This window comes from Gambusia affinis, linkage group LG08, assembly GCF_019740435.1.
Source record: "Gambusia affinis linkage group LG08, SWU_Gaff_1.0, whole genome shotgun sequence".
Classification (NCBI taxonomy): Eukaryota; Metazoa; Chordata; class Actinopteri; order Cyprinodontiformes; family Poeciliidae; genus Gambusia; species Gambusia affinis.
The window spans coordinates 27465423-27492448 of NC_057875.1; the positions used below are offsets into that span (position 1 = coordinate 27465423).

At 38.8% G+C, this 27026-nt stretch overlaps 3 protein-coding genes across 5 annotated transcripts in view; 2 read left to right on the forward strand and 1 right to left on the reverse strand.

Annotated features, from left to right (window-relative positions):
• The window catches only part of poc1b (POC1 centriolar protein B), a 39737-nt gene extending 27624 nt beyond the window's left edge, over positions 1-12113 (reverse strand). The window contains exons 1-10 of one of the 2 annotated variants that reach the window (XM_044124014.1): positions 11883-12113; positions 10861-10945; positions 9369-9540; positions 9049-9228; positions 7731-7838; positions 7512-7627; positions 6891-7024; positions 6207-6275; positions 5310-5468; positions 5093-5170 (exon numbers count right to left, since the gene is read on the reverse strand). In XM_044124014.1, the coding sequence (XP_043979949.1) occupies positions 5093-5170; positions 5310-5468; positions 6207-6275; positions 6891-7024; positions 7512-7627; positions 7731-7838; positions 9049-9228; positions 9369-9514 (990 nt within the window). In that variant the 5' untranslated portion in view covers positions 9515-9540; positions 10861-10945; positions 11883-12113. Of the gene's footprint in view, positions 1-5092; positions 5171-5309; positions 5469-6206; positions 6276-6890; positions 7025-7511; positions 7628-7730; positions 7839-9048; positions 9229-9368; positions 9541-10860; positions 10946-11818 lie in introns of both variants that reach the window. The other variant, XM_044124012.1, reaches the window with a different exon arrangement.
• A 631-nt stretch (positions 12114-12744) lies between these two features.
• cep41 (centrosomal protein 41) lies at positions 12745-21724 on the forward strand. Of its 2 annotated transcripts, XM_044124015.1 has the most exons (11): positions 12745-12898; positions 13192-13255; positions 14779-14826; positions 14962-15023; positions 15298-15370; positions 15830-15974; positions 18342-18505; positions 18582-18649; positions 18747-18861; positions 19887-20102; positions 20762-21724. In XM_044124015.1, the coding sequence occupies exons 1-11, from the start codon at positions 12866-12868 to the stop codon at positions 20878-20880; spliced, it is 1107 nt and encodes a 368-aa protein (XP_043979950.1). In that variant the 5' UTR covers positions 12745-12865; the 3' UTR covers positions 20881-21724. The 2 variants fall into 2 exon arrangements, with proteins under 2 accessions (XP_043979950.1, XP_043979951.1); XM_044124016.1 differs by lacking the exon at positions 13192-13255 and having other exon boundaries at positions 12760-12898.
• Positions 21725-24561: 2837 nt separating this feature from the next.
• Positions 24562-26906, forward strand: LOC122835184 (5-hydroxyisourate hydrolase-like). Its single transcript, XM_044124018.1, has 4 exons — positions 24562-24659; positions 25705-25879; positions 26040-26175; positions 26498-26906. Exons 2-4 carry the CDS (start codon positions 25746-25748, stop codon positions 26585-26587), a joined length of 360 nt encoding a protein of 119 aa, XP_043979953.1. The 5' UTR covers positions 24562-24659; positions 25705-25745; the 3' UTR covers positions 26588-26906.
• Positions 26907-27026: the final 120 nt, after the last annotated feature.

Genomic DNA, 27026 nt, shown 5'->3' on the forward strand with positions numbered 1-27026 from the left:
CTGGCACTAGACTCATGCGTTTGTTTAAGTTGTATTCACCCAGAATGTCCTGTTCTACTTCGCTTCCTGTTTTTGGAGCGGTCTCTGGTCTGCACATATGCAGTCGAATCGCATCAGAGTTCACTTTAGCCAAACTGAGACTTTGGGTTTTAGGCGGACCAGAGTTCACTTTTTCAGTCCGCATCAGAGTTTGATTGCACAATCACACCACCAGAAATGAACCGGACTTTATAGACAAACAAACTAGAGTTCAATGAAAACGGACTAAACAAGTTTGGTGTGAAGACCAAGTTACACTTTGGTGAAGCACTACTTATTTAATGGTAAAAAAACTGTCCTTCCTGGACATTTATAAGAACATTTCATCATCTGTCTGAAGTCAGTGAGTTCTTTGCCAAGCTACACAATGGGATGATTCAGTCGGTTCAAGAGAAGTATTTTTCCCTTTAATGTGGTGTTTGAGTTCCAGAACGTAATGAAATTTTACGCATAAAAACATTTCATGCACTAAAGTGAAGGGAAAATCCCCCAAAAAAGAATCATGTGTTTTGCTCAAGAGGTCACTGATGGTTGGAGAATTTCCTTAGACAGGAACATCCCAGTCTAACCACCCACACAACCACCTCAGGAGTTTCTGCAATTCCTAGCCCCCCTCTTTCTCTCTCTCTAACCATCTAGCTGTCAGGCTCTCTCAGGCCTCATCTTCATGCTTCCGCCTACGCATGAACCCATTAGGGTGATGTGAGGGGGAGGAGAGGAGGGGGACGAGGAAGCCGAGCGGAAGGGAAAGCACTCCAAGTACATGTAGAACGGTGGGAGGGGGAAGGAAAAGACCAGGGGGAAGAATGAGGAGGAAAGAGAGGGAGAGAATGGAACGTTCTCTGATGATGGATTTCAACCTGATAGGAGCTGACTGGAGGGGCTGGGGCTCCCCGCTCAGAACCAATCTGAACATGAACGACCGTCGCTCACATTCACACCCATACCCGATGAGTCATGCCCAAACAACCTCCATGTACACACACACACACACACATCGCACATTTTTGATCTGGATTAAAACACTTAAGTGACTTCAGATCATTGTGTTCAGTTAAACTATGACAGTAGCTGCTTTTCCATTACAAATGTGCTTAAAACTTTATCAATAATCCGCTAATGCAGAGAAAACACAATTTAGCAATTACGATCTTTCTATTAAAGAAGAAATGCAAGTAAAATCACATTCCTTTTTTTTATGACCCAGCTAACATGCTGTTTACACTCCAGTCCAGTAGGTGGCAACAATGTGTCGTTAAGTTGGAAGTCAGTCAACCGCTGCCCAATCTCTCCAGCTATCATAATAGAAGATGAGAAAAACTTTGTCAATATTCCACTAATGTCCTAAATTAGTGGAATAATTGCAACTACGCAATATCGTAGTTGCGCTGTTCCCACTAATTAACTTTGTTCATGTGACAAGTCATTAAAAACATTGTCTTCCTTCCACTTCCTATCATCTTCTTCGTCGTTTTCGCCAGTCTGAAAAAACATGATCCGAAAAAAAAAAAGTGTTTCCATTGCAGTTTTTGCAGCAGGAAAACCATTTCATCCTGGAGCAAAAACGTTTTTAATCAAAACACGTGGGCATTTTCCTAACAGCCATTTTTCCACTGAGCAAATTTATTTTTATAAATGCAATTTGCGCAATTTTATGGCCTGTGGAAACGCAGATACTATCCTCCATTAGGACTGGCATTTTTCTAAACTCATCGTCCCTCTGTCTCTAATAGATTCTAATAGATTGTATATAAAATATAATGACGATCATCAGCATAAACAGAGAGAATACAGACAAAACATATTAGTAATAAGCTAAAGGAGGTAAACACTTTAACATCACCACAGTTCATGGAGGATTTAGAGTTAGAATACACTGCCGTAAAGCGACCAACATTCTGCTGCTATTTTTAGCAAGGAGAAAACTGATGCATGTGCAGCAACTGAGCTAAATGAGAAGGCAACTCTCCTGCTCCACTATTATTAGAACCGCTGCTCGCTGTGAAGGGCCCCTGGGGGCCCAGGAGCTGGCACGTGGATTTCTACCCTCCCACCCCATAGATGGGAAAAGAAAAAGGGGGGGGGGGGGTTTAAACACAAAGAGAAGAGAGATAACTAACTGAAACACAAAATAAACTACAGATGCACCCTAACCATCACTCAGCAACTGTCTGATTTTCTCAATGATCTGAAGCGTCATACACAGAATGGAGGGCATGCATTTGGTAACAAACGTTTGTTTCAGCTCTTACAGAATAGACCTGGACTTGTGGTCATCTTTATCCTCCATATGCCAAATATTCTACAGTGAAGTCTGAGACCATCTGATATTTTTTATGATCCCATTTTAGTCAAACTTCAGCGGTCAGACAATTATGCCACACAGCAAAACTATTGACCCTTTGCATGTGACATCACAGTCTTCAGAAAGCAGCCAATTCTGCCAACGTCAAAATAACTCTTGTGAAACTAACAGCTGGTAGCCTAAAATCACTTTTATTTAGCTGATTTCACTGTAAAAAAATGATCACAGTGTGCTGCACAGTCAGCAGGACAAACAGACAAGGATGGAAACCAAACTGGTCATTTTGTCATAAACCTCTTGATGAGGAAAGAAGACTGCGGTTGACAGCAGCCATCAATCGTCAGTGTAGATTTCACAAGGTAAGAAGATTAACGTTCATTTATGTCATGCATAAGTTTAATTAGAAAGATGCAGTCAACTATTGTATTATGGAGAAGGTACATTTCTAACTACTGACAACCGTGGAGAAAATGCCCCATCGTCATGTTGCCCACCATGCACGACAAGAGCTGATAAACATCTAGACCAGGGGTCAGCAAACCGCGGGTCTTTAGCGCTGCCCTAATGGCTCTCTGGAGTCTTTTCTTTTTAAAAGTTTGAAAATGGAAAAAGATGGAGGAGGGAAATATATTTTTTGTCTTAATCTGGTTTTTGAAGAAAGACAAACATGACAGTCATTCTTAACGTTTTCCACTGCTATAAAAAATGTGTAGAATAAATATTAAATTGGGGTTCATTGCCAATGCGGAAGGATTACCTGAATGTTTGCTCTGTAGCGAGAAGTTGTCAACTAGCAAAAAGAGATAACTGAAAGTAGACGTGTCTCAAATGCGTCGGAGTCCAGACCTGATGCAAACTTCTGATGTCTAAGAGTTATTTTACTCCCTTTCTTGCTTTGCTTTCATAAACAACAACAGTGTGGAATCTATTGTACATTTGAGGCAGGTTTTCTACAACTTAAGAACCGGATAATTACCGGACAGCATAAAACTATGACCGTCCACTGACACAAAAAGACTAAGACTTGATATGAGTGGATCATTCCCTTAAAACCGACATCTGAAAACAAACAGAACTCGTATCCTAAAACTCACGTCTTTGTTGGCTCATTCATGCACGGCTCAGAGTTCTGCTCAACCTCACAGCTGTCCAAATCGTGAGCGGCTGATTTACGGTTGTGTCCTTAATGGAGGCTTGAAGTAAAACCACATATCCGACTTGGCCGTCCTCATCATAAATGACTTCCACTTGGCTCGGTTCATTCGCCATTTTCCTCCCACACAGGAGGTAATTGCAGGGAACAAGTTACAATTAGATGTAGGGCAACACACTGCTCCTAAGTGAACAAACCGACGTGACTGTAAATGTCAGGTTCGGATCTGAGGCCTGGATAAAAAGAGCGACTAATCTCCGATCACTTTTGAGCCCATGAAGACGGAGAGATGATGTGGAATAGCTGGCGTCCATTTCTCTCAAGTCAAAGCAAGGAATTACCACTTCAGTCTTGGCCATTTCAAATATGTTGCTATGGAAGTATGAAGCAACTTGGCTTCTAACTGAATAGTCAGTATTATTAAAAATATTCTAATTAGTCTCGTATTTATGAGAAAATAGTTGCAATAAAATAGGTATTTTAAACTTAGAGAAATATGATCTTTGATACAGTGGTCTTTAACTGAATCCCCACATGCAACTGCTGTAGAAGGAAGACTTTTCTAAAAAAAATATTGAAACCCTATGATGTATGCATCTATACAGCTATCAAAATAAAATTAGGATTGCACCAATATGGGGTACTGCGGTGGGGCAGGGGTAAAGCACAACCCACGTATGGCAGCCTTAGTCCTCGATGTGGCCATCACAGGTTCAAGTCCCGCCCTGATGACCTTTCCTCCAGGTCTTTTCTCTCTCATAACCCACTTTCCTGTCTGAGCATTCTCAAATAAAGGCCACTAGAGCTAAGAAAACCTTTAAAAAAATATGAATATTTGTGGCTGATAACATTATCCGTTATTAATATTGATGTCATGGCCAATAACCAATATCATATATTCTAAAATGCCCATGTTGCTGACACTGCTTCTGTTTTTTCCGCTGTTGCAATCATAGTTACATACAATAAACCTGAAACTCTTTCCTTGGATGGAGACTCGGCAGCCATGACAGATCTTCTGAACTTGAATAAACTTTTGCCCCGGATTGGATGAAACCTCTCACCTACAACTTCCACTAAACCAAGAGCTGCAGTTTCTTAGAAGAAACTGCAGCTCTTGCACTAATACTCGTTCAACCTGAACATTCTGACTGAACCACATCCTCCTCATATTTCCAGCCTTTATCCGGGATCAACATTTGTAGAGTAAGCGGATCAGACCGATTCACATCCAGAGTTTTAGAGCTGGCAGAACTGTGAGAAACTGCTTTCTGCAAGTCAAAGTCAGGACACACTGACTGGCTGCCTTTGATTGGTCTCCATTATGGAGCGATCACTTTAGACAGGTCGACATGTAGACAAAACGAGCATCGTTCTATGTGAATTAAAACAAGACACACTGACATACACCATTGATCTACACTGGTGTCCACTGCCATCTAGTGGCAGAATTGGCATGCCCTGCCTTACTATGTTAGAATTTGAGGCACTTCACAGAGTTGGCAGAGAAAAAGAAAGCAATAAGTAGATTAGAGTCAGTGATGATTTCTTGTTTTGCTGTAATTGTGCAGATTTTCTCTTGCTGGTCACCTTACCTTGTTGTCATGGCGATTTTGGCTGACCTCTACGACCTGAGGATTGGACGACATCGTGTTTGTCACGACTGGCTTGATCTGTGAACAAAAAAGAATTGGTATGACGGGGCGGCACATGGAAGAACAACAGCCTGGAATGAAACCGTGTATTTTTTTCCCAATTTAAAACAGAAACAATTCATTGGGTCTCAATGCTGGGAGGTGAAACAGGCGATACCTGAATGACCGTGGGCTGTGAGCGGTGGACGTGGCCATGGGGTGCCCTGGGGGGGATGTCACACAGGTGGGGCGGGGGATCGGAAGTGGACCTCTGGCTGTGTTGTAGCAGAACGTCCCGGTAACGTTTACGGTCAAAGTTTGTCCTCCACACCAGAACCTGAGGAGGGAAACCCAATGCATGGAACCCAGAGTTTAAAATGCTTAGAGACAGACTAACAGTTTTGTATATGTGTGTTTTTAATTATTGTATAACAAACAACGATTACATTGAGCTCAAAGCACAAACCTGTTGCCATTGTTTTGCCAGCAACATCAATGTTGTTGTTTGACAAATGTATTTATCTTTCAGCTAGTTTTAAGAATACTGTTAACATCAGAACAGATGGAGCTGCAATGTGCAGAAAGCCTTGCAACAGAGAGACACATGTGACAGAAATTTTTATCTTCTCATGTTAGCAACAGTTTCTACATAAGAAAAATGTTCTGTCATTATGGCTTTCCACCAAAATGACGTCACTTTTAAGAAATCGCAACCAAGGTTGCAAATAAATTATCCGGAAGACACAGCCAGAGCTACGATAAGGTGGTTTACATCTATTAGCATGTTCATATGTTAGAATAGCCTAGTCAAAGCACAGAATAAAATCAAGAATTCACTTTCCGCCTCCTAAAATCCTGTTAAAAGACATGAAGATTTGTAGTAAGAAAGTAGGAAAAAATTTGGAAAATTGAGTAGTTACAAATTCAACTGCAAGACAATATCCTATTTTATTAAAAAAAATATATACATTTTGAAGTTAAATAAGGTTCTCTAACAGTGTTGAACAGAATAAATTTGTAACATTGTGGAGAACGACTCTAAAACTACGAGGAAAGAAAGTCATGTCAAACCAACCTGGCAATCAGTTCCGCCTGAGGCAAAGTGATGTCCAAGCCTGGAAAAGGCCACAGCGATTACGGCTCCCTGAGAATGAAGATAATTCAAATAAACATCATAAAACGTAATTTAAATAAACGCCACAAAAAAATGAAAATAACTTAATGTTCAACATGTCCTCATTAAATTACAACAGCCAACTGATGCACAGGAATGGGATATTTTGGCAGAGACATGGATAGTGACTTTGACAGATTTTGTGGTTTCAGGTTAATACTGTCACCATGGTTACGACACATTTGTCATGTAAATAAAACAAGACTTTCAAAGAGTTCTCGTCCCATTATGCTATGAGAGATTACCAAGAGATTTGTAAAGCAGGTGGCCTTTTGTACATCGTCACCTTATTGAGATAATGTTTTAGACAAAAAAAATAAACTGCTTTTGGAAAAAATTATCTTTGAAACATGACGAAATGGAACTCAGAAAAAACAAACAGGAAAGAGAAGTGAAAGGGAGGAAGAAGAGAGAGAAAGAGAAAAGCTCAAAGAAAGAACACAAAAGACAAAAGAAAGGATAAAAGAGCGAAAGAAAAAAGGCAAACGAAAGAGTAAATGAAAGAGCAGTAGAAAAAATAATTAACAAAAAAAAGCAAACGAAAAGGACAAAGGACAACTTTTTCCCCCTCTGCTGCAACGCCACCTTGTGTCCATGCAGGGTATAGATGAGCCGGCCCTCCACCAGGTCCAGGATCTTCACCGTCCGGTCACTGGAGCCACTGATTATGTAGTTATTGGACGGGTGGAAGGAAAAACTATTGACTCCTCCACCATGGACTGAAAACGCAGCAAAACTAATTAGAAAATAGGAATAAAACTCAAAGCAAAACACTGTATTAGAACGACAAGACCATTGGTCCCATGCTATTGAAACACGATGGGAGAGTGAGCTTCTGGAACAGCAGCCTACCTCAGCTCTAAAGGAACATTAAATGATTACAAGTCAAGGCTAAGTTGGTACCAGAACAAAAATGGACAACTAGAAACAAGCTGCATTACGTTTGGTAAGAGTGGTCAAATATCCAGGTTTGACAGAAGCTTGTTCATGACTACAAAGGGTTTGGTTTCTCCTCAATATGCCAAAAACATTTAGCCAAAAATTAGTGCCGGTGAGTGAGTCTGAATGTAAAAAGCCCAAAATTAGTGTGATGTTCACGCAGGGTGGTATATGAAAATCTCACTAAATGTGCAGAAACATGTTGGAAGATGTGTTTGAGAGGAGACGCAGAGCCTCTTCAGCCCCGGCTAAGTGGTTCTTCCATACCTTGATAGTGCTGAATCAGCTTATTGGTTCGCAAATCCCAGATTTTAAGACAATTGTTGTCTCCTGACGAGGCGATCCAGGTGCCGTTGGAGTTGAAGTCGACAAACGTGACCGAGCTGGAACAGACGTAATGATTATTCCACCCAAACCAATTACTCTCCCAACTCCACCCACTGAGAAGTAGATGCGTTTCCGTTGGAAACAGGCTGACAGAATTACCTTCCGCAGTTGGTGAAAGTGTTGATGCAGCATTTGGTGGACGTGTCCCAGAGACGGACGGAGCAGTCATCCCCACAGGACACTATGAGCCTCCCGTCTGGAGAAAATCTGAACAGAAGCACACAAAAAGTTTATGATTCACTATTCTGGAACAAACTTCCAGAAAACTGAAAAATTACAGTATTCCTTAAATCGAGGCCAACCATCCCCACCCCTCCACCTGTTTAGAGTTACCTTTGAGTCATAATAACTGAAATATTGATCAATATTTTTGATGATTTTTATGATGAAATTTGACTAAGTGTAATGCTTATTGCTTGGTACATAAACAGTTAGCATATCTTGTTTTTAAGGGGTAAAGCGCTTTGTACAGCCCTGCTGCTAAAATGTGCTATACAAATAAACTAGCGTTAGCATGTAATGTGTTCAACACGCAGACTAAAACCTAATTAAACCGTTTCTACCTGCCTCTACTAAATATTACTTTAAAGTAGCTGGGAGTCCAATGCTTCAGCCAGGCCAAATTTGTCTCCATCTGCAGATTCTGCGTGGGTCTGTCTGTTTTTTGGAACCACCCGAGGGTCGAGAATTACTGGATTTGATTGGCAGCAGCCTGATTCGTTAATTGGCCAATGGAATCCACAATGAGACCATGGTAATTGGTAAAATGTAGTCTTGAAGTCCAAACAGTTTTTTTTTTTGTTTTTTGTTTTTTTCAATTTTGGTAGAAGAGCATTAACTGGACAGGGAAACCCACAACAAGGAATATATTGACAGATTTCAGAGAAACTAAGTCGTCCAAGGCAATACCCTCAAAATGACATCATCAATGTATCGACCTCAACATGCGCAGCCTGCGTTTCCATTGGCCATGAAATTATGCAAGGTGGAATTACAAAAGGAAATTCTCTTAATGGAAACACGCCAATTTTAAAAAAGTCTCACGTTTTTGTGCTGGGATGAGGTGGGTTTTTCAGCCGTATCAAATGTATTTTGCAGAACTACAATGGAAACACTTTTTTTACATCACATGAGTCAATAACAAGATGTTACTGCTGGCAGAAACAACGAAGAAGAAGACAGGAAGTGGTAGGAAGATGATAGCACGGCATGTTCTTTTAAACAACTTATTCACATGTGATTTTAACTGTGTAATTGTAAAATAGTTGTGGGCTTTTTAACATTAGCAGAATATTGACAATGTTGCGCACATTTGTAATGGAAACACAGCTATGAATAGTGAGGAACACACCGTCAATGGAGACGCACTCAACTCGGCTAAATCCCTGCCAGGCTTAAGAGGTCGACACTTCCATACCTGGCACAGCGGACCCAGTTAGTGTGCTGGCTGAGGGAGTAGACGTAACACCGCCGTGGGACGCTCCACACTATAACCGACTTGTCATCAGACGCAGTGACCAGGCTGTAGCCATCATGGGAGAAAGACACACTGCGCACCGCGCCGGTGTGGCCTTTCAACACCGAGGACTCTCCTTTTCTATCCCAAACACACAAACAGTTCAAGTCAAATCTGCTTTAAAGTCCAATTTGAACATTCATGTACCAAGATATTAGGTCCCCCATTCTAAATGTGAGAAACAAACTGTGCAGACAAATATCGTCAGCTATATGGCTTACAAGGAAAGTGTCCACAATCGAACCGTTCTGTCTTTGGACGAAGAAGCCAGTAGACGCCCGGACGGGGAGAACTGCAGCCCCGTGATGGCGTCCTGGTGCCCGACAAAACGAAAGGCCCTCGCCTTCGGGGCCAGGTTCCAGATCATCAGGGTCCTATCCAGTGATCCTGTAGCTAGAGGAAGAATGACAGAAAACGTAATCAGGAAAATACTCGCACATATATACACAGCTCTGAAGAAAACAGTCAGCGTTAGAACCTGGATATGTTCTGAGATTTTATGGAAAATTAACCCAAAACTTTTTTTACAGTAAGCTGGGGAATTTAACTATGCTTTAAAAATATAAGACAAAGCTGACAAAACAAATTAACCACAAACATCAGGTGGCCACTTTAGACCTGCAAACTGATAAAAGCTAATTCCATACTTTTCCAGAATATCCAGAACTATGTGGGAAATGTAGAAAAACTCCATCATTTATACTGGTGACCAAACTAACTGATGATCAGTTAATTAAAGGGGAAGTACTAAGTATTTTCCAGGCTTATTGTGCTACATGGTAGCACAATCAAATAACTATGTTACCTTCAGTTATAAAAATACTATATATATATATATATATATATATATGTAAAATATGACTTTAAAATATGTTGCTGGCTAGTCTGAAGGAGGTGAGTGGGGGAGTCTTTAATGTTTTGATGGGTTTTTTTAATCGACTTCTCATCATTGTTCTATTCCACACCTGAAGATGCATTAAAGAATTTCAGAATGTGGTAAACCATGGACAGTTTGCTACATTAGCGGTGGTGTCCAGACTATTCATCATGGGGGATGAAAATGTCGAGCTGAAAGTAAAAACTGAATTATAATACTCATTTGTAGCATTGCAGAAACTTTGTTTTTTCTTTTTACCTACTCAACAATAAACTAAAAACACTATATTTAACAAAACAAAGCAGTCTGATTTCTGTAGAAAATACATCAGAAAAATGAAAAGGGTCTTTCTTACTCCTATCTCATTTAGCCATGTTTAATAAATGGGGGTGCCCAAGTCTGTTTGTGGTCCTATTCATTTGCAAATTACATTAAAAGGAAAAATGTGATTGATAGCAAACTAAAATTTACATTTCACATTTTATGAATCCTTCAAACTGCACCTTAACATTTCTGTCTCCATAAGCCATCAGAGCTGCCAAATCAAATTTATGCCATTCTTCAACTGTGGTTGAGAGCCACACAAAATTATTCCTAGGGAAACAAATGGCCCCCGTGCCACACTGTGGACAACCTTTATGTAAAATACTATTGAATAGTACTTGAATATAACTTAATTAGATTCACTGAACACCACTTGAGTAAGAGTTATCCATGCTACACTGTGGTAAGTTATTTTACATCAACCAGGCTATCAACAGAGATAACAAAATGAATTAAACTTGAATACAGTAAAGCATGTAATGGTTTGCAGGTCTATTAGTACTAGCATTTACCCAGCTGGTTGTGGTTTGGATTGAAGTCTGCACAGGTGACAACATCTTTATGTCCCCTGAAGTGTCTCTCTAGGGACGGATCATCCTGTGAAGACAAAGATCAGGGGCAGAAATATCAAATTCTGACTTTTTTTCTTTCTTTATTAAAATTTGCATTTCCCCAGTTAAGCCTTGTACCGTTTCACTCAAAAGTGTACACACCGGTGTTCAAAGTCAAGTTTCAGGGATTTTAAAAAATGACAACATAAAATTTGACTTTGGCCCAGCTTTTCTTTGTATAATTCAACAGAAAAACGAACAAACAAAAATCTTAAACAGCAATAATTTGAGTATTCACAACTTTAAACCAATATTGAGCCCAGGCCTGGCCAAAACTTTGTTTAAAAACGTGTTATGAACTTAAACTTCTAGCTCACAATTCCAAAATATATGTTTGGCACATCAGAAACACCAAAGTGTAAACACCCTGCCCTCACCGAAGCATGGCAGTGGTGGCATCATACTCTGTGATTGGCATTCTTAACATTAAATTATTCTGAACACCTGTCACTTCTATGTGTACATATTAAATCTGTGGGGAAGGTGTTATTCAAGGATTGATAGAAAATCTGCAGCTCATAGTTAAACCGTCAGGCCAAATATAGTTTCCCTTACTTCCCATCCGTGCTGTTCAGCCTTCTTTTGTTAACACTATTTTAATTCATAACATGGTGTTTGTTTCTATTTGAATACGTAGTGGAGGCTTTCATATCGGTCCCATTAAAGTGGTTATCATGCACGAGAAAGTAAAAGCGGAGTTCCATGGACTTATAAAGATGTTTCTGACAACTCCTTTCTGGAAATCGTCTTAGCGCTGACAGAGCTAGCAGATTTCCTGCCCGCCACCGGCGAGAGTTCTCCCTGTCTGCGCTAACTGCTCACTAACCTGGCAAAAACACACCCAAATAGGGCCACTCACCAGAACAGATCCCATTTTAGACAATAACAGAGCGAACTGACGTTATCTGGCGATTTGAACAGACCCGCTGCACTGCTCCTCCATGACTGTCAACGCAGCGCCCACAATGACCGCGTCAGACCTGACAGGACGAACTCAGAGAAGGAGAAACGTGATGCTTTTAACGGCGAGTCAAGGAATCTCCGCACTGATAAATTTAGAATGTAAAAAATTTTCTTGTGTTACAAAATTCTTGTTTTCCCTCTTAAATCATAGATTTAAATCCAAAATAAGTGCCTGGCACCAGGCTGCTTTATGTCGAGTTGAAAAGATTCGTTCGCCGTATCTGTTTAAAAGTGGGAAATTTCAGTGCCGGAGCAAAACATTTAATTGCACAAAACTGAAATCATTAGTTTTACTTAAAACATCTATGACAGCTCTTCTATTGTCACTTAACTGTACTAATATTTTTAATAATGTTTATTAGGTTCTTTCAATGAAAAAAAATCAATTCACTTCAAATATATTTTATTAATCCAAAAGGGAAGTTAAATGTTGTTCCAACTCATTAATTTAGATTCTTCAAATGATTATTGAAGATCGAAAGACATAATACTTTTTTGTTCTCTGGTGATTTAATTAGAATACACGCACCTGTATATTTTCATTAAGCAAAATATACAATCAAAAATGAGTTTTCTAACAGAGGAAAAAAGACGCCCTATCCTCCTGATGCTTCGTCTTCCTTGGTTGAAATAAGTGAGATACATAATGTTAGGATAATATTTTTTATTGACTTTATCATGGTACCAAGTTACAAAGTTAATTAAATAGTTATGAAAATACTTATTGTGTGTAAATCTTATGTATAAAAACTATGAACTTTTCAGACCGAGGGGACCTGAATGCCGCACGTCATAAAGGAAGAGCGTCTGTCGCTGCTTAGCAACTGGTCAGACTGCTCCGCGGAGAAAGAGATGCTGTGATTGGCTTATGGAAGATATGTAGCGAATCGACGTTGGCTTTACTGAAGGTGGAAGCTGCTGTTTAGTATTTCGATTTGAAAATATGTCGCTGACTCGGGGCATCGGCAAAAACGAGGTAAAGTCAGAAAATACGAGGTTACTTGTTATTTTTTTATTAAACAAACAGACATAGACCTTTCAGTTAAATCTCTCTCCCACTCTGCAAATGTAGCGGTGAACTGGAAAAAACATAACGTAGCGAAGCAAGCATGCTAACAAGTTAGCTAGGTTATGTTTCCATATCAACGGTAGCTCACCGTTAGCTTGATCATATTTAATACGCAGCTGGGTTTCCCCCAAAAAAGCTCTGATTTCATGTTTTGTTGCTAATATAAACCATTAAACAGCTCGCTTCTCTCCTTTACATAGTACATGAAGAAAAGGATACCCAGAAATGAAAAATATGCACATATCAAAACCAGGCTGGACACAGGTATGTTAACCATTGCTGATGCAGAATGCAGAATGATATGTTGTGGTAAAAAAAAAAAAAATTCGCTATCACATTTAGGGTTCAATGAATAATGGCGACATAAAAAAATATTTATAGGATACTTTGAATTATTGTACTTCAACTTTAACAAAACATATCCGTATTATATTTTATTTATAAACACAACAAACAAAATGATAAATCTGCAGTGTAGCAACACTAACTAGATGGTGTTCAGTGTTCTGGCAGAATCTAGAAATGTGTCTGTCTTTGTGGTTTGCAGATATTCATTTCATCCCTCAACTTTATTTCTATCATATTAGTCCTTTACTTTGACTGGGCCGCCGAGAACCCCTGATTCTTTTCTTTATAGGCGTCATGTTGTGAATATGGTGATGTGCTTGGAATAAGAGTAGTTTTGGTCAGGATTCAGTTTCCAGGCATATTGTCTCTCATCTGCTCTTTATACTTTTGACATCTAGCGCTCCTCCTTTTTTGCTATATTTTGAGCACTGCACCTTCTGACCTGGCAATGAATCTGCCTACACGTTCTTCCCTGGACTTTGTGTTAACACACCTGCTTGCTCCAGACCTTCTGCTTTTATAGGGATTGTCACACACATTGAGGATCAATAAATCTGATGTATTTCTTTAGCAACACCTTGCTGCTACTTTGCCACTTATATGGGACCGAGGATGTACTTAATTTAACTTTCCGTCCAGCTTTAGACTTTGTCTTCATTTTCTTTTATTAAAGAAGTGTCACAAATTTGTGGTGTAGTTCTTACTCTTATTGTTAAATTGAAAAGATATCGCGAACCTGATAAAAAGAAGATAATTTCCTGATGTATAAAACTATGGAAGCAAGTTTCTGTCAGGAAGGAAAAAATAAAAGTCTAACAGGAAGTCAAAATTAAGGGCTTAAAAGTCATGTTAACAAAATAAATGATAATACTAATTAATTAATTTAATTTCTTATGATGTGCTTTATATTGCAAATTTAAGCGAGTCATAATTTAGACTTATTTCAGAAATAAATAATTCCAAATTATTCAAATTTGAAATAATTTGCAGCAGAAATGCATCATCACAACATAATCATCACCATAATTATGTAATGATGCTGAATCTTATAATTGTGACTTTGTATCTCTTTGTATCTCATAGTTATGACTTTCTCTCTCGAAATCATTATATTGAATCACATAATTATGATTTTCAATCTCATAATAATGAGTTTCTATGATTTTGTTTTGGAATTTCATAATTATTTCTTCCTCAAAATTATGGCTTTGTATGAGATATTTTAGACATTGAAAGTTGGTTGTGACTTTTATTCTTGTAATTATGACTATTTGTTGGACTTATTTTTTCTTTCATGGCGGGAATGGCCTTCCATATAAACCCCTAGAATTGAAAGAGAGGCTTCTTTGTAAAGCAACTGCATTTCTGTTGCTCCTCCTCTCAGAAACATTGATGGTTTTCTTCCTTTATTCTCTCCATTATGCTGTTGTCATCTGTAGGATCGAGCAAAACAAAGTACATGGAAAGACTGGAGGAGATGAGAAAAAGTAAGAAACCACATCCAAAATCATGATTTTTTTTTTTTTCTTTTTTATGTTTACTTTAAATTCAATTATTAAAGCTTTATAATTTATTAGACTAAAAAATGTTTTATTATGTCTCTTTGTCCTTTTCTATTTAAGACTACAGGTATCGAAAAGGCGAAATCTTCAAGAGGTTAAAGGTGACGACCTTTGCTCAGCTGGTGAGTATCAATGCATCAACAGCTGGCACACAGACCCAGCAGAGGCTGTTTGTTGTTGTTTTTTTATTTAGGTGATAGAATAAAAACATTGAAATTTCTATTTTTATTTTTGGACCTTAATAATCAATCATATCAGTTGATTAATGATCTGCAGACTGATGGCTGTATATTATTATTTCCTCATAGGGTATTATCTAGTTTATCTGTGTGTGTGTGTGTGTGTGTGTGTGTGTGTGTGTGTGTGTGTGTGTGTGTGTGTGTGTTTTCCACCTAGGTACTTCAGGTGGCTTCTGTTTCAGACGGGAATCAAAGCGAGGTCAATGATGAATCAGTCAACACCCAACAAGGTAACGCTTTGTAGGGATGAGCATTTAATTGTATCATTTATCACTTATTATGAAAATGTTCTTATCACGATACAAATTATGATTTATCATTGTCTCGATAAATTTCAATGAATAACTTAAAGAAAAACAAAACAAAACTGACACCATTATCCATCAGAGTGTTAGTAAATTTGAAAATCTGATGAAGTACATTTATAGTTTAGTGATATAAATCACCCTAGTTCTTAATTAAACAGTGTCCTGAAAAAGCCTGTTTCAAATGGAAATATTTTTCTTGAACAGTTCTTGTTTGTGGTGCTGTGAAGGCTTTTCCATGCGGTCACAGCCCCCTAAAAAGAAGTAGAAAATGGCCTTTGAAACATAATTTCTATTGTTATCACAATAGTACCAAAAGATAGATTATTAGTCCACATCGGCCACCCCTAAGTGAACCCCATGATGTCTCAAACTCCCTTGCAGACGGTCTGTCAGTCATCTCTGAGGCAGACCTGGAGTGTGAGTCTGAGCGGGTCAACGGCTTGTCGCTGGAGCTGCCTGTGTCGCAAGATTACGACGCAGGAGACCGCAGGGATGGCTGCCACACCGCCAGGTCAACACTCCTCAGGTAATGAGCAGCCTATAGGGATGCTCTAAACTTTACCAAATCCTGCTGTGATTTGTCGAGCCATGGCAGACCCACAGGTTAGCACTGAACCGTCGCTAATAGAGGATGCTTAAATACTGCTCAGTATGTGTTGTTCTTTCTGCAGATAGACTTTTTAGAGTCTGTATACTGCAGAGAGAGAATAATACTAAATTAGTTCTCTTTTTAAAAAAATACTCAGTTAATTACAATTAATCCTTTCAGTTATAGCCTGGTTTCTATACATTTAGGTTATGCCTCATCAAAAATATAACTGGAGTCTTGCCCTGATTCTTTTATGCATGTTTAGAAATCCTTTGATCTCCTGTGGCAACCATTCAGCTGTGCAAAACTCCTTGGTGGGCGTAGCTCCACCTTCGACAACGAAGCTCCTCCTCCGAGCTGCAGTTTTCCAAACTTCCTCCTCACAGAGCAACTCTGCCCTGCTGCTCCCCCATTCAGCTCCTTCAGACTAGCCAGCAACAATTAGCAAACACTTGGTGGAACTGTGCCTGTAGTGATCTCATTATAGGAGTTACTTCTCAGTGAACTGATGATAAAAACTTTGTTAAGGGGTTAATACAGGAGCCATGTTGTAATGACTTCCTGAAGGTGGAGTTTTGGAGTTTCAGAAAAAGCAGTAGTTTTTAAAGAGACAGAGACACAATTTCAAGGTGGTAAATTGCAAAGTAACATTTATTTTATGTAATAATTTAAATTTGCAGCATTTTATAACAACTGACGGTAACACAGTTACGTTATTGTGAAATAAAATTATACCATGTGGCTGGAATATACATAATATTGCCCCTTTAATGAACATATCTTTTAGGTTTGGCCACATTTTGGAAAAGATGATTAAAAGTCCTACTAGTATTATGTCTGCAAAGTGGGAAAACATTGTCATAAAACCCAAATATTCAGTGTCACACAGCCTCCCCTGTGTGATTGAGTTTGACCCGAACATGTCAACCTCAGTTTAAGCCACCATATGTCTGTAGCTTTCGTGCAGCTCTCTTTCTAACAACAGAATTCCCCAGTGGACAGACATGAACCTTTCTCAAAGGCTTCCTCACCTGTTTCTCTACCCCATTCAGCTAGAAACTGTGTCACAGGAGAGTAACTCTATCTGACACCTGAGAGGGTGACAGACGGGGCCGTTGTAATGATAGAGCTGCTAGGTCAGCGTCACCTTGTGGGGAGAACAGATGGAGACAGGAAGTGGAGCCGTTAAGGGGTAAACATGCATAAAGGAGGAGGTGGGGTGACCTTCTGTTTCATCCTATGACTCACTTCTACAATAAAGTTTCAAAAGGTACAATAACACCTGCCTGCACTCTCAACTAGTGTTTCCCAACCCTGGTCCCCCAGACTCACTGCCCTGCATGTTTTAGGTATTTCCTTGCTTCAGTCCAGCTGATTTCAATTGATGACTGATTAACGTTTGCTGAACTGCAATCAGTTAGATTAAAGCAGGGAAACCTCTAAAACATGTAGGACAGTGTGCCTTGAGGACCGGGGTTGGGAAACACTGCGTAAACAGTGCCCTCTGCTGGTTAGAATTTATATGGGAAGCAGATTCAGATTCATTACGCCGTGTTCCAAATTAATACAAGTGATATTTTCTCAGATTTTCCTAATGGTCAATGCAAATGATGGTCAGTATAATTGTCATGCATGAAGATCATTTTGCTACTGAAGGTTTGGCTCTTCTTGTTGAACCATGAAAGAAAGTGATCAGTCAGAAAGTCCATTTACTTTGCTGAGGTCATTTTCACTCCTTCATGGACTCTGAAGGGCCCGACCAGCTCGCTCTCTCTTTTATGCTGACAGAGAATTCCTGATTCATTTTATTTGTTGTTTCTGCTGTTTGTTTATTGTGGATATTTAAAATTAATTCTAGTTCTGTTGTTAACTGTTCAATAGAATTTCAAATTTATTGATCTTTGAGAATGTCCTGACGTTGTTATCCCATGGGAAATCATCTCAAAATAACAATACTATTGTTTTTTGCAATATGTTTTGGGACAATCTATCGTCCTTCAAAATTTATCGGGACAGCTCTTTTTTTAAATTTTTTTCCACTTCAAATTTTCCACCTTTTTATCATGTTATTACCACAACCATCAATGGGTTTTATTAGGATTTTCTGTCATCGACTGACATAAAGCGCATCAAAATGGAGAAGTAGAAGGAAGATATAGCTGAATTCCTGTCATATAACCTGGAAAGTACCTGACAGACATTTCCATCTGGATTTATGTCTGGGCCGTTTCAACAAGGCAAAGACATTCTCTGGTCTGCACCTGGAAAGCCTGAAAAGCTTTTGCCTGGGTTGTTTCCTCTCAGCGTTATCAGCGGCGTTGGAGAGCTGAACATGGAAGGGGCCAATCGGAAGACGGCAGAGTCCGTGTCCAGCCCCTCCTCTGCCGACACGCCCTACCCGGACTGCCCCTACCTGCTGCTGGACGTACGCGACCGCGACCAGTACGACCGCTGCCACATCATCGGCGGTGGGTGGTGGAAACATCCTCTCTGTCCAATAAAACCTTTTTCTATTTCTGATCCTTTTCTCTGCCTTTCCCACAGCTCACAGTTTTCCCATCGCCACGCTGTCTCGAACTATGAATCCCTACACCAACGAAGTGCTGGCATATGTATCCTAAAAGAGCAGACATGCATATTTATTTCTTATTTTATTTTCTTCTCTATGTTATGATGTATTTCCATTTGACACCTTAACAGAGTTTGTAGAAAAATGCTCTGGGGAAAATCATCATCGTCTACGATGACGATGAGAGAATAGCCAGCCTGGCGGCTACCACCATGTGTGAGCGAGGCTTTGAAAACCTCTTCATGCTCTGTGGGGGTAAGAGCTGGCAATCTGTTTATCTTTCACAAAACCAAACTTAGTCTCACAATTACTGGTACACTGCAAAATCTTACCAAGTGTTTGTGGTCTAGTTCCATGTGCAAATGTCCTACCACATTGGAGATATGACTAAGCTAACCTACAAGTAACTTTTCAGCAAGATGTAGGAGCTTGTTTGAACTCAATAATTCTGTAATATTGATGAAAAGGTTCTAGTTCCACTGGCCGATCATTTCACTTATAATACGGAGGAAAATGTCTTGTTATAAGTGAAATCGTCGACCAGTGGAACTAAAACTTTCCAAGTTATAAAAGCGACTTTTGATTCAGTTTCAGTAATGACGGTTCTTTGCAGGGAGTCTGTCAGGTGGCTACACCTTACACACATTTCTTTGTACTTCTTCATAAGGACTTTGATTTCCATTCATTTTTCATTTATTTCTATAGCCTAGCCCTAAGCCTAACCTAATCCACTCACCTAACTGCTAACCCCGAATTACCAATTCTTACGTCCCACAAGGAGCTGGTGGGCCCCACAACATGGTAAGTGTTAGGAAAATAGCCCTTACAATGAATCAAATGCAGAGACACACACTTTTCTTTTCTCCTTCACATCCGTAGCAGTTTTTCAAGAAATCCCATTCTGTTATTCTTTTTTTACACATTTTTGTCACTGAACAGTGAGTTTGCAAAAGCCTCTTTTCAGGAAATGATCGTGCAGTTTTCCCAACCAAACAGACGCACATTTAGTCTCTTAGTAAATAAAAGTCTTTTCTACAGTCTTAGTACAGACATGAGATGGCTGTTCATGTGAGATCCTAGTAAGTTAAACCTACATATGAATAATTACCAAGCAAAAAAAGGAGTTATGTCTGCATCATCTCTTATGCGATAAAACACAATGTTTCTCAGATTGCACCTCTTTCATCTAATTATTGGATTCCCCCGATCCTAGACCAATATTTTAGTTGAGCACTGTTCATGTTCAAGGCCGAATGCTTTTCTCTTTCCTCTTCTCCAAGGTCTCAAGGTAATCGCCCAGAAGTTTCCAAGTGGAATGACAACCGGCTCCTTTCCAGAGTCGTGCCTGTCCACTTCCAAGTCCTACAAGGCGAGGAAATCGTCTGTGGCCCAGCAGTCGGCGCAGGATGCCGAGAAACGCTGGAGGTTTACGTTGGACGAGCTGGATAAGATCCAGGAGCAGATGGAGGAGCTGATCATCTCCAGTTACTCAACCAGTAAGACTGAAACCAGTCAGAAACTAAAAACATATATAATAAAGAAACTAAAATCAGAAATGTGAGAGTCGGTGGAAAGCATTTAGAAAGACTTCTAAAAATAATTTCTTATTCAGAGTTTCAGTTTATTTTAAGTGTTTGAGCCACTAATTAGGTGTGCACCCATTCCGATTTTAGCTGATACCGATTAATATTATTATTCATTATTTTTTTCTTTTTGGTTAAAATATTGATGACTGCAGCTTTTGCATATTGCCACCTTCCTAAAACAAATGGTCCAAGTCATTTTTGTCAAAAGTGTATGTTTTTTTTTTTGTTTGTTTGTTTGTTTGTTTGTTTTTTTTGGCCAAAATCGCTTTTGGCATAAATTGATTTAAGCCATTATTTTAGGATGGTGACTTTGTGCAGATCAGATCTGTATAAGATCAGTTTCTCATGTAAGCATCGACCAATTTCTTGTCCAACTGATTTATCGATGCATCCCTATCGATAACGGTCGGATTAAAATGAACTTATGCATTTATTCATTCATTAAAAAGCCTCGTCTGCTGTAAAGGTTTGCAGCAGATTCTCTATGTAGTTCAGATTAAAGGTAAAATGTTTTGCCTAAAGGAACTTCGATTTATGGTTGTTTTTTTGTTTTTTTTTTCATCCTGCAGGTCAGTTGTCCAGTCGCACATCATCCAGCAGCGGCCGGTCCACGGCCTCCAGCCATCAGAGTTCCTCCACAGCTGAGAAAAAGAGCTCCAGAGTTCAGAACAGCAGACCCTGGAAATGACCCTCCACCCCTCTGCCCCGCCTCTCCTCCCCAAACAACAAGCGTACCTCCATCAGAAAGCCTCCTCAGGATTTGTGTTGATGCTTCTGGCTGCAGTGAGCAAACCGATTCCAGGAGACGGACATTGGCTTCCAATGTTGCTGCTCATTTTATCCGCAAATAAATGAGCTTTTTTTTTTTTTTCAATTTTGGAACAAACCATCCCAACCACAACTGATAAGGTAGAGTACTCGTATATAGACTTGAAAATGAAATTTCCTGTCAAAATATAACCAAAATGTTCCTTGATGTCTTTTACCTGTTTAAATGACTATTCTGTATTTAATTATTTTATTTTTTTGCATTGTGCCTCATCTGTGAAAAAGGCCTGTTTGCACTCTACTTCTAATTCTGCACTCTAAGTCTAATCTGTTAAGATTCTAACAGTTTTTTTTGTTTGTTGTTTTTGTTCAGATTTGGCCTTTCTAAAGCCGTTTCACTAACGAGTGTTGATGGGAAATAAGGAAAATGCTGTGAATTGCTGTATCATATGAGGCGTCTATATGTTTTAATAGAGCCTTTAGAAACGTTTAGCTGTTCTTTTAGTGGTTTATAGCACACTTCCATAAACATACACCTCTAGCCGTGATGTGCAATAGCTGCAGTTGTTTTTGTAGTTGGAGTAACACTGACTGACTGACTGACTGAGAATCAGGATGACAAAAGTTTTTTTTCCGTCATGCAGTATTCATTGTCTGGGGCCTTTGTGCGTTTGTTCACTTTTGTCTTTAGTTCTCTACTCTGTAAATACATTCACATTCATTCTTTGCAGAGCGCATTTTATTAAAAATCTGAATTTCTTCAAGCCTTTGTTGCAACAAGTGATGTTTAACTTAAATGAAGTGGTTGCATAATTTTATTCATGAATAATGAATCTGACTTTTTTTTTTTTTCCTGGAACATAATTGTTTCATTGCATAATAAACTCAATGTAAAAAAAGAAAATCTTTAAGACTGTTATTTCAGCATTGAGCAGAGGATCTGCTTTGACGTTGACATTACACCTTATAAGTATAAGTTTGAATTAGTGAGATCCATCAAAAGTTAATACCTTACAACTTAGATTTATTTATTAAACCTAATAAATAAATTAGATTTAATAAATATCTTATTGTCATTGCACCAAGACACAAATGTATTGGCAACAACTTGTCGTTGCTTGGCTACCGGAGTACACAGAGAGACCACAGTTACACCAACATTTAATTTCCCATTGGGATTAGTAAAGAGGTTTTGAATTAGAGTTGAATTTGAAAAAAAAAAAAAACTGCATGGAACATGTGTGAATAGTAATCTAAACTATAGTGAAGTTTCACAAATCATGTAAAGGTTTCACAAACATCCCAAATATTCTGCTATTAGAACAGAATAATTGGGTCTGGGTCTGAAGAGTCTAGGTGTTGTAGTTTTGGAATTGGATCAGTTATTCTATGACAGAAATCCAAACAAAGTGGTAAAATCGGCCTTTATTACAGTTTCACAAATCACAAACATGGTTTGAAATATTCTGCTATTAGTCGAAAATAATCCAGTCCAGGTTTGACGTGTCTAGGTGTTGTATCTTTGAAGCTGGAGCAGTTCTAGTATGATTCCTGATGCAAAAAAAGTGGTAAAATCAACCTTTTTTAAAGTTTCAAAAATCAGATAAAAGTTTCACAAATCCCAAACATGGTTTCAAATATTCTGCTATTAGAGGAGAATAATCCAGTCCAGGTTTGAAGTGTCTAGGTGTTGTAGTTTTTTAACTAGAGTTGATTAAAGATGCAGAAGGTAGTGAAAAATTAGGTGGAATCGCCCTTTAGCCATTTCCCTGATCGGAAGCTGGCATTGGAAACCAACTTCAGCTTCGTATCCTCATGCAGATATAAAATCTGTAGTTTTCTAAGAAACAAAAAAATAAAGAAAAGTTTTCTTCCTGTTTTTATTTATTTATTTTTCAAATGTTTCGGCAAGGTGGTTTTGAAGGTGGATGCAGTCTCCAGAATTCTGCAAAGTCCTAATGAAAAATAAAAAGATAGAAATTAATTTGCCTAAACTACAATTTGTAGACCATTTAAATTGTAATGTTTTCATTGACTTTGTATTGTATCAGCTACATCTAAAAACTTTGTTAGTTTAGGGTTTCAATAAAGGGAAATGTCCTGGATGCTATTTTAGTTAGACCCACCAGAGGGCAGTAAGGCTCCCTTAGATAAAATATACGATGATTATACGGTTCTGATGCACCAGTCAGTTCATGTGATGTGCAGAAGGCAGTCTGAGATAACTAAACACATCAAATAACCTAAATAAATAAGCAACAACTAAGAAAATCAACGCTAAAAGACCGAACAGCAGCAAAGGTTGATCACAATGGAACAAGAAAACAGAAAAGCAAACACAGTAACAGCAAAGCAGCCTGGTGTGTTGACATAAACGGAATTACATTGAATTGAATTCAATCATAGTAGACCTGGTTTTAGATTAAACAGAATAAATTGTCTCATTCATTTTATTTGGTAATTTGATTTTTTGCAACAAAAGTACAGACTATATTCCACAAAACAAAAATGGCAGCAATATTTATCAGACTAACGCTTGATTTCTCAGGTTAAAAAATTATGAAGTTATACCTTTGGAGTAGCCAGTAGTTCCTTATCACACTTTTTTTTTAATCAGGCTTCTTTCATTATGTTTTCACAGCTGCGTACAGGACCGCATAACACTGAGGAAGTTTTATGGTTATATGACAGGGGAAATTACATCATGTTTTTCAGGAAATTAGGAGAGTATGACGCCTACATACACAGAAGAATAACAACATCTTCACAAATGGGGATCCTGTGGTATCTATGGTGATGTAAATGTATTTTCCATGAAAAAAAAAAAACTTAATATGTATTTAGATTTTTTGAGAGAAGTCCCTTTTTTTACAGATGAGATGTTTTGTCATCAAAATAAGAGTTTGTCTTTCGTAGCCTGAACCCAACAGCTGCTGCCTAAACTTGTCTTAATTAGAAAATGTTTAGTCAAACTACAAACCAAGAGACAGGGAAATCTGATACTGGAATGCATGACTGAGGGCCTCACTGATAACAGGAGCAACAGCAGCATAGAGAGGCAACGTGAATGACGGTCCAAAGCAAAGAGCAACCCTTAATAATGATCTAAAAAAGGAACAATGAGACATCAAACATATGTCAATGTTTTCTTAAGAAGTTTTGCTTTTTTTTTTTTTTTTTTTAGGCACACCAACTCTGGTGTAAGCAGTTTAATTTGAGTTACAACAGATCAAAAAGGGTAAAGATCTTGGCTGGCACATTTCAGTTCCCAAAACTGTAATCATGAAATTTCTAACTGTGCTATGTTTACAATGAGCACAGAAACTTTTGTATAGAAAACCCAACTCTCACAGTCTAGCTGTGAAATGTTTTTTCACTTCAGAGAAAAAAAAAAAAAAGAAAACCAGTCATTATCATGTACACTGTAATATTTGCTTGGTGGTGCTTAAATTACATCAGACTTTATCAGTAGGCAGATTTGAAACGTCTCAACGGATAAGTGGATCCTGCCCTGCTGACTGGGGGGAAATCTGCACTCTTTAAGTTGGTTATAATGATTCATGAGACTCAGGACAACCTTTGACACCAGGACTGTTTGCTATGTATGCTTTGTGTCTGCAAGCAGCAGGCGAGAGGTAATTCATTACACCAATGGTGTGATGTCTTCTGGGATCACATAGAAATTGCTGCTGCTCACAGGTAAGACTTCTGTTGCAGCCCTTAACATTTTGAATTTGTAAATGTTTATTTTCGTCACTGGAATGTCCAGAAATAAAACTCTGTCAGAGGTTTGCTAATGTCCCATTAATAAGTAGTGAAGGTGAGCATGCATTTAACTCCTGTTTGATTTTTGTCTGCGGTTGCTTTTTTAGCTAACTCTGCTGCTTTTTCGATGTTAACGTCCAAACTTATGTTCAGATGCCTTTAACACCTGACAAGGAGGATCCAAATTTCTAACCTTCTTTAGCTGAACAGAAACTAAAGAGAAGTTTTTATCTTTGGACTGAACAATCTAGAGTCAACGCACAGCTTCAGTTCTTACTGATAGAAAATCAGGCTGAAGTTTAGGTGTAGTGATGGACTCTGACCTGAACCTTCAGAGTCACATAGAGACAGTTACAAAGTTGGCATTCTATCATTTGAAGAACATTTCCAGGATTAAAGGACTAATGTCTCAGTGAGATCTAGAGAGCATTTATATTTAGTTGCATTGATTCAAGGGTCAATCCTCCAGCTGCAGCTGACCCAGAACTGCTGCTGGTGTTCTGACTAAAACCAGGAAGATGGAGCACATCACACCAGTTGTAAAGTCCTTCCACTGAGAGAATAGACTTTAAAATACTGTTAGTTTATAAATCACCGAACGGCTCAGCACCACAACACATTAAAGATCTGCTATTATTGTATCAAACTTCCAGACCGCTCAGGTCTTCTGGTTCTGGTTCTGCTCTCCATCCACAGGACCAGAACCAAACATGGAGAAGCAGCATTCAGTTTTTATGCTTTTCTAAATTTACAGAAAACTGCAAAACAGCTGAAACACTGAGTTTCCTTTAAATCAAAACCTCACTTGCTCAGAGTTACCTTTGATTAATTATAACTGATGACGCTATTTGATCAAATGTAATGTTTGTTTCTTCTTTCTATCTGCTTATTACCTTTTTATCATGTTAAGCACTTTGAGCTACCATGTTGCTGAAATGCACTTTACAAACACATGAGACTTGACTTCATGTACCAATAGTTTGAAGAAGAACTGGCCTGGCCACATGTTTCCATCAGAACATGGCAGGAGCACAGTCCAGCCCTCTGACCACTTGCGTGGTGAACACAAGTGATGGAGTCCCCGCCGCCAAGATCGCCCTGAGCTTGCATCGACTTGACACCAGCCTGATGATTTGGACTTTGATCAGTGTTGGGTAGGATTTTATTGTGTTTATCTCTCTTTGAAAATGAGTTTAATTTAAGACTTTGTTTTTTGTTACTCCATTTAATCCAAAGCAGTCGTTTTCTTTGAACTACATTTGATGTTAGACATGTTATATTGATTCCACTTGAGATTTCCTTCTCACCTTTCAGGACAACAAATGAAGATGGCTGCTGCCCAGGACTGATCAGTCAGGAAGCTTTCATCCCTGGCATGTACAAGCTGCGTTTTGAGACTGGTTTATATTGGGAGCGACTGGGAAAGACGTCATTCTACCCCTATGTAGAGGTGAGATCCAGTGAGATTCACATTACTCACTTGTAGTTCAGAATAAACTTGGAACCGGACATTTCTCAGCAAAAAAATAAATATATATTTATATATTCAATTTCATTTACTATTGTGTCAAAAGGCAGCCTGACTGAAAACATTTTGTCATGAGTTGAGGTTGACGGTGGTGAGGATTGATGCGGTTGGACCCAGGTTGAAGTAGAAAGTGATGATTTTAATGAACAAGAGAACAGAAAGGTTTGTTTGTACAGAGCTGACTAAGTGGTCTTATAATTCATCGTTTGTTCCTCTACTTTGTGCTTCTGATCTTTTTTTTCAGACTGTGTTCACCATCCAGAACCCAGCGCAGAAGTTTAATCTCCCTCTGCTGATGAGCCCCTTCTCCTACAGCACCCACAGAGGGAACTGAAGCTCTGACGTGGCAGACAGCCTTCTCTGCTGTCACATTTGCATTTTAGCAATATCGTGTCTTCAGGTTTTTCTGGCCCCTGACTCCCCCGTCTCTTGGTTCTTGTCCTGTTGTTTGACATAGAATACAGTGTGCACAGTTATGAATCAACTGTGAAACAGATTCTGCTTCAGCTTTGTTTGCTAAAAGAGAAGAGCTACAAGATCTGAGAGCATCTGCATTGGAGAATTTAAACTCCTTGAGGGAGTTTCCCTATGTGGAAATCATGCTGGTCTTCTCATAGATGCAAACATAACGTTACAATTCAGAAGTTGCTGTAACTGTCTTTTTTTGAATAAATCTTGTCTTTCATGTTTTGTTTTGTTTTGTTTTTAATAGAAGATTATCAGTTTTGGTAGTTTTTGTTTGGCAAGTACCTTTGCAGGGTGGTGAGGTGGGT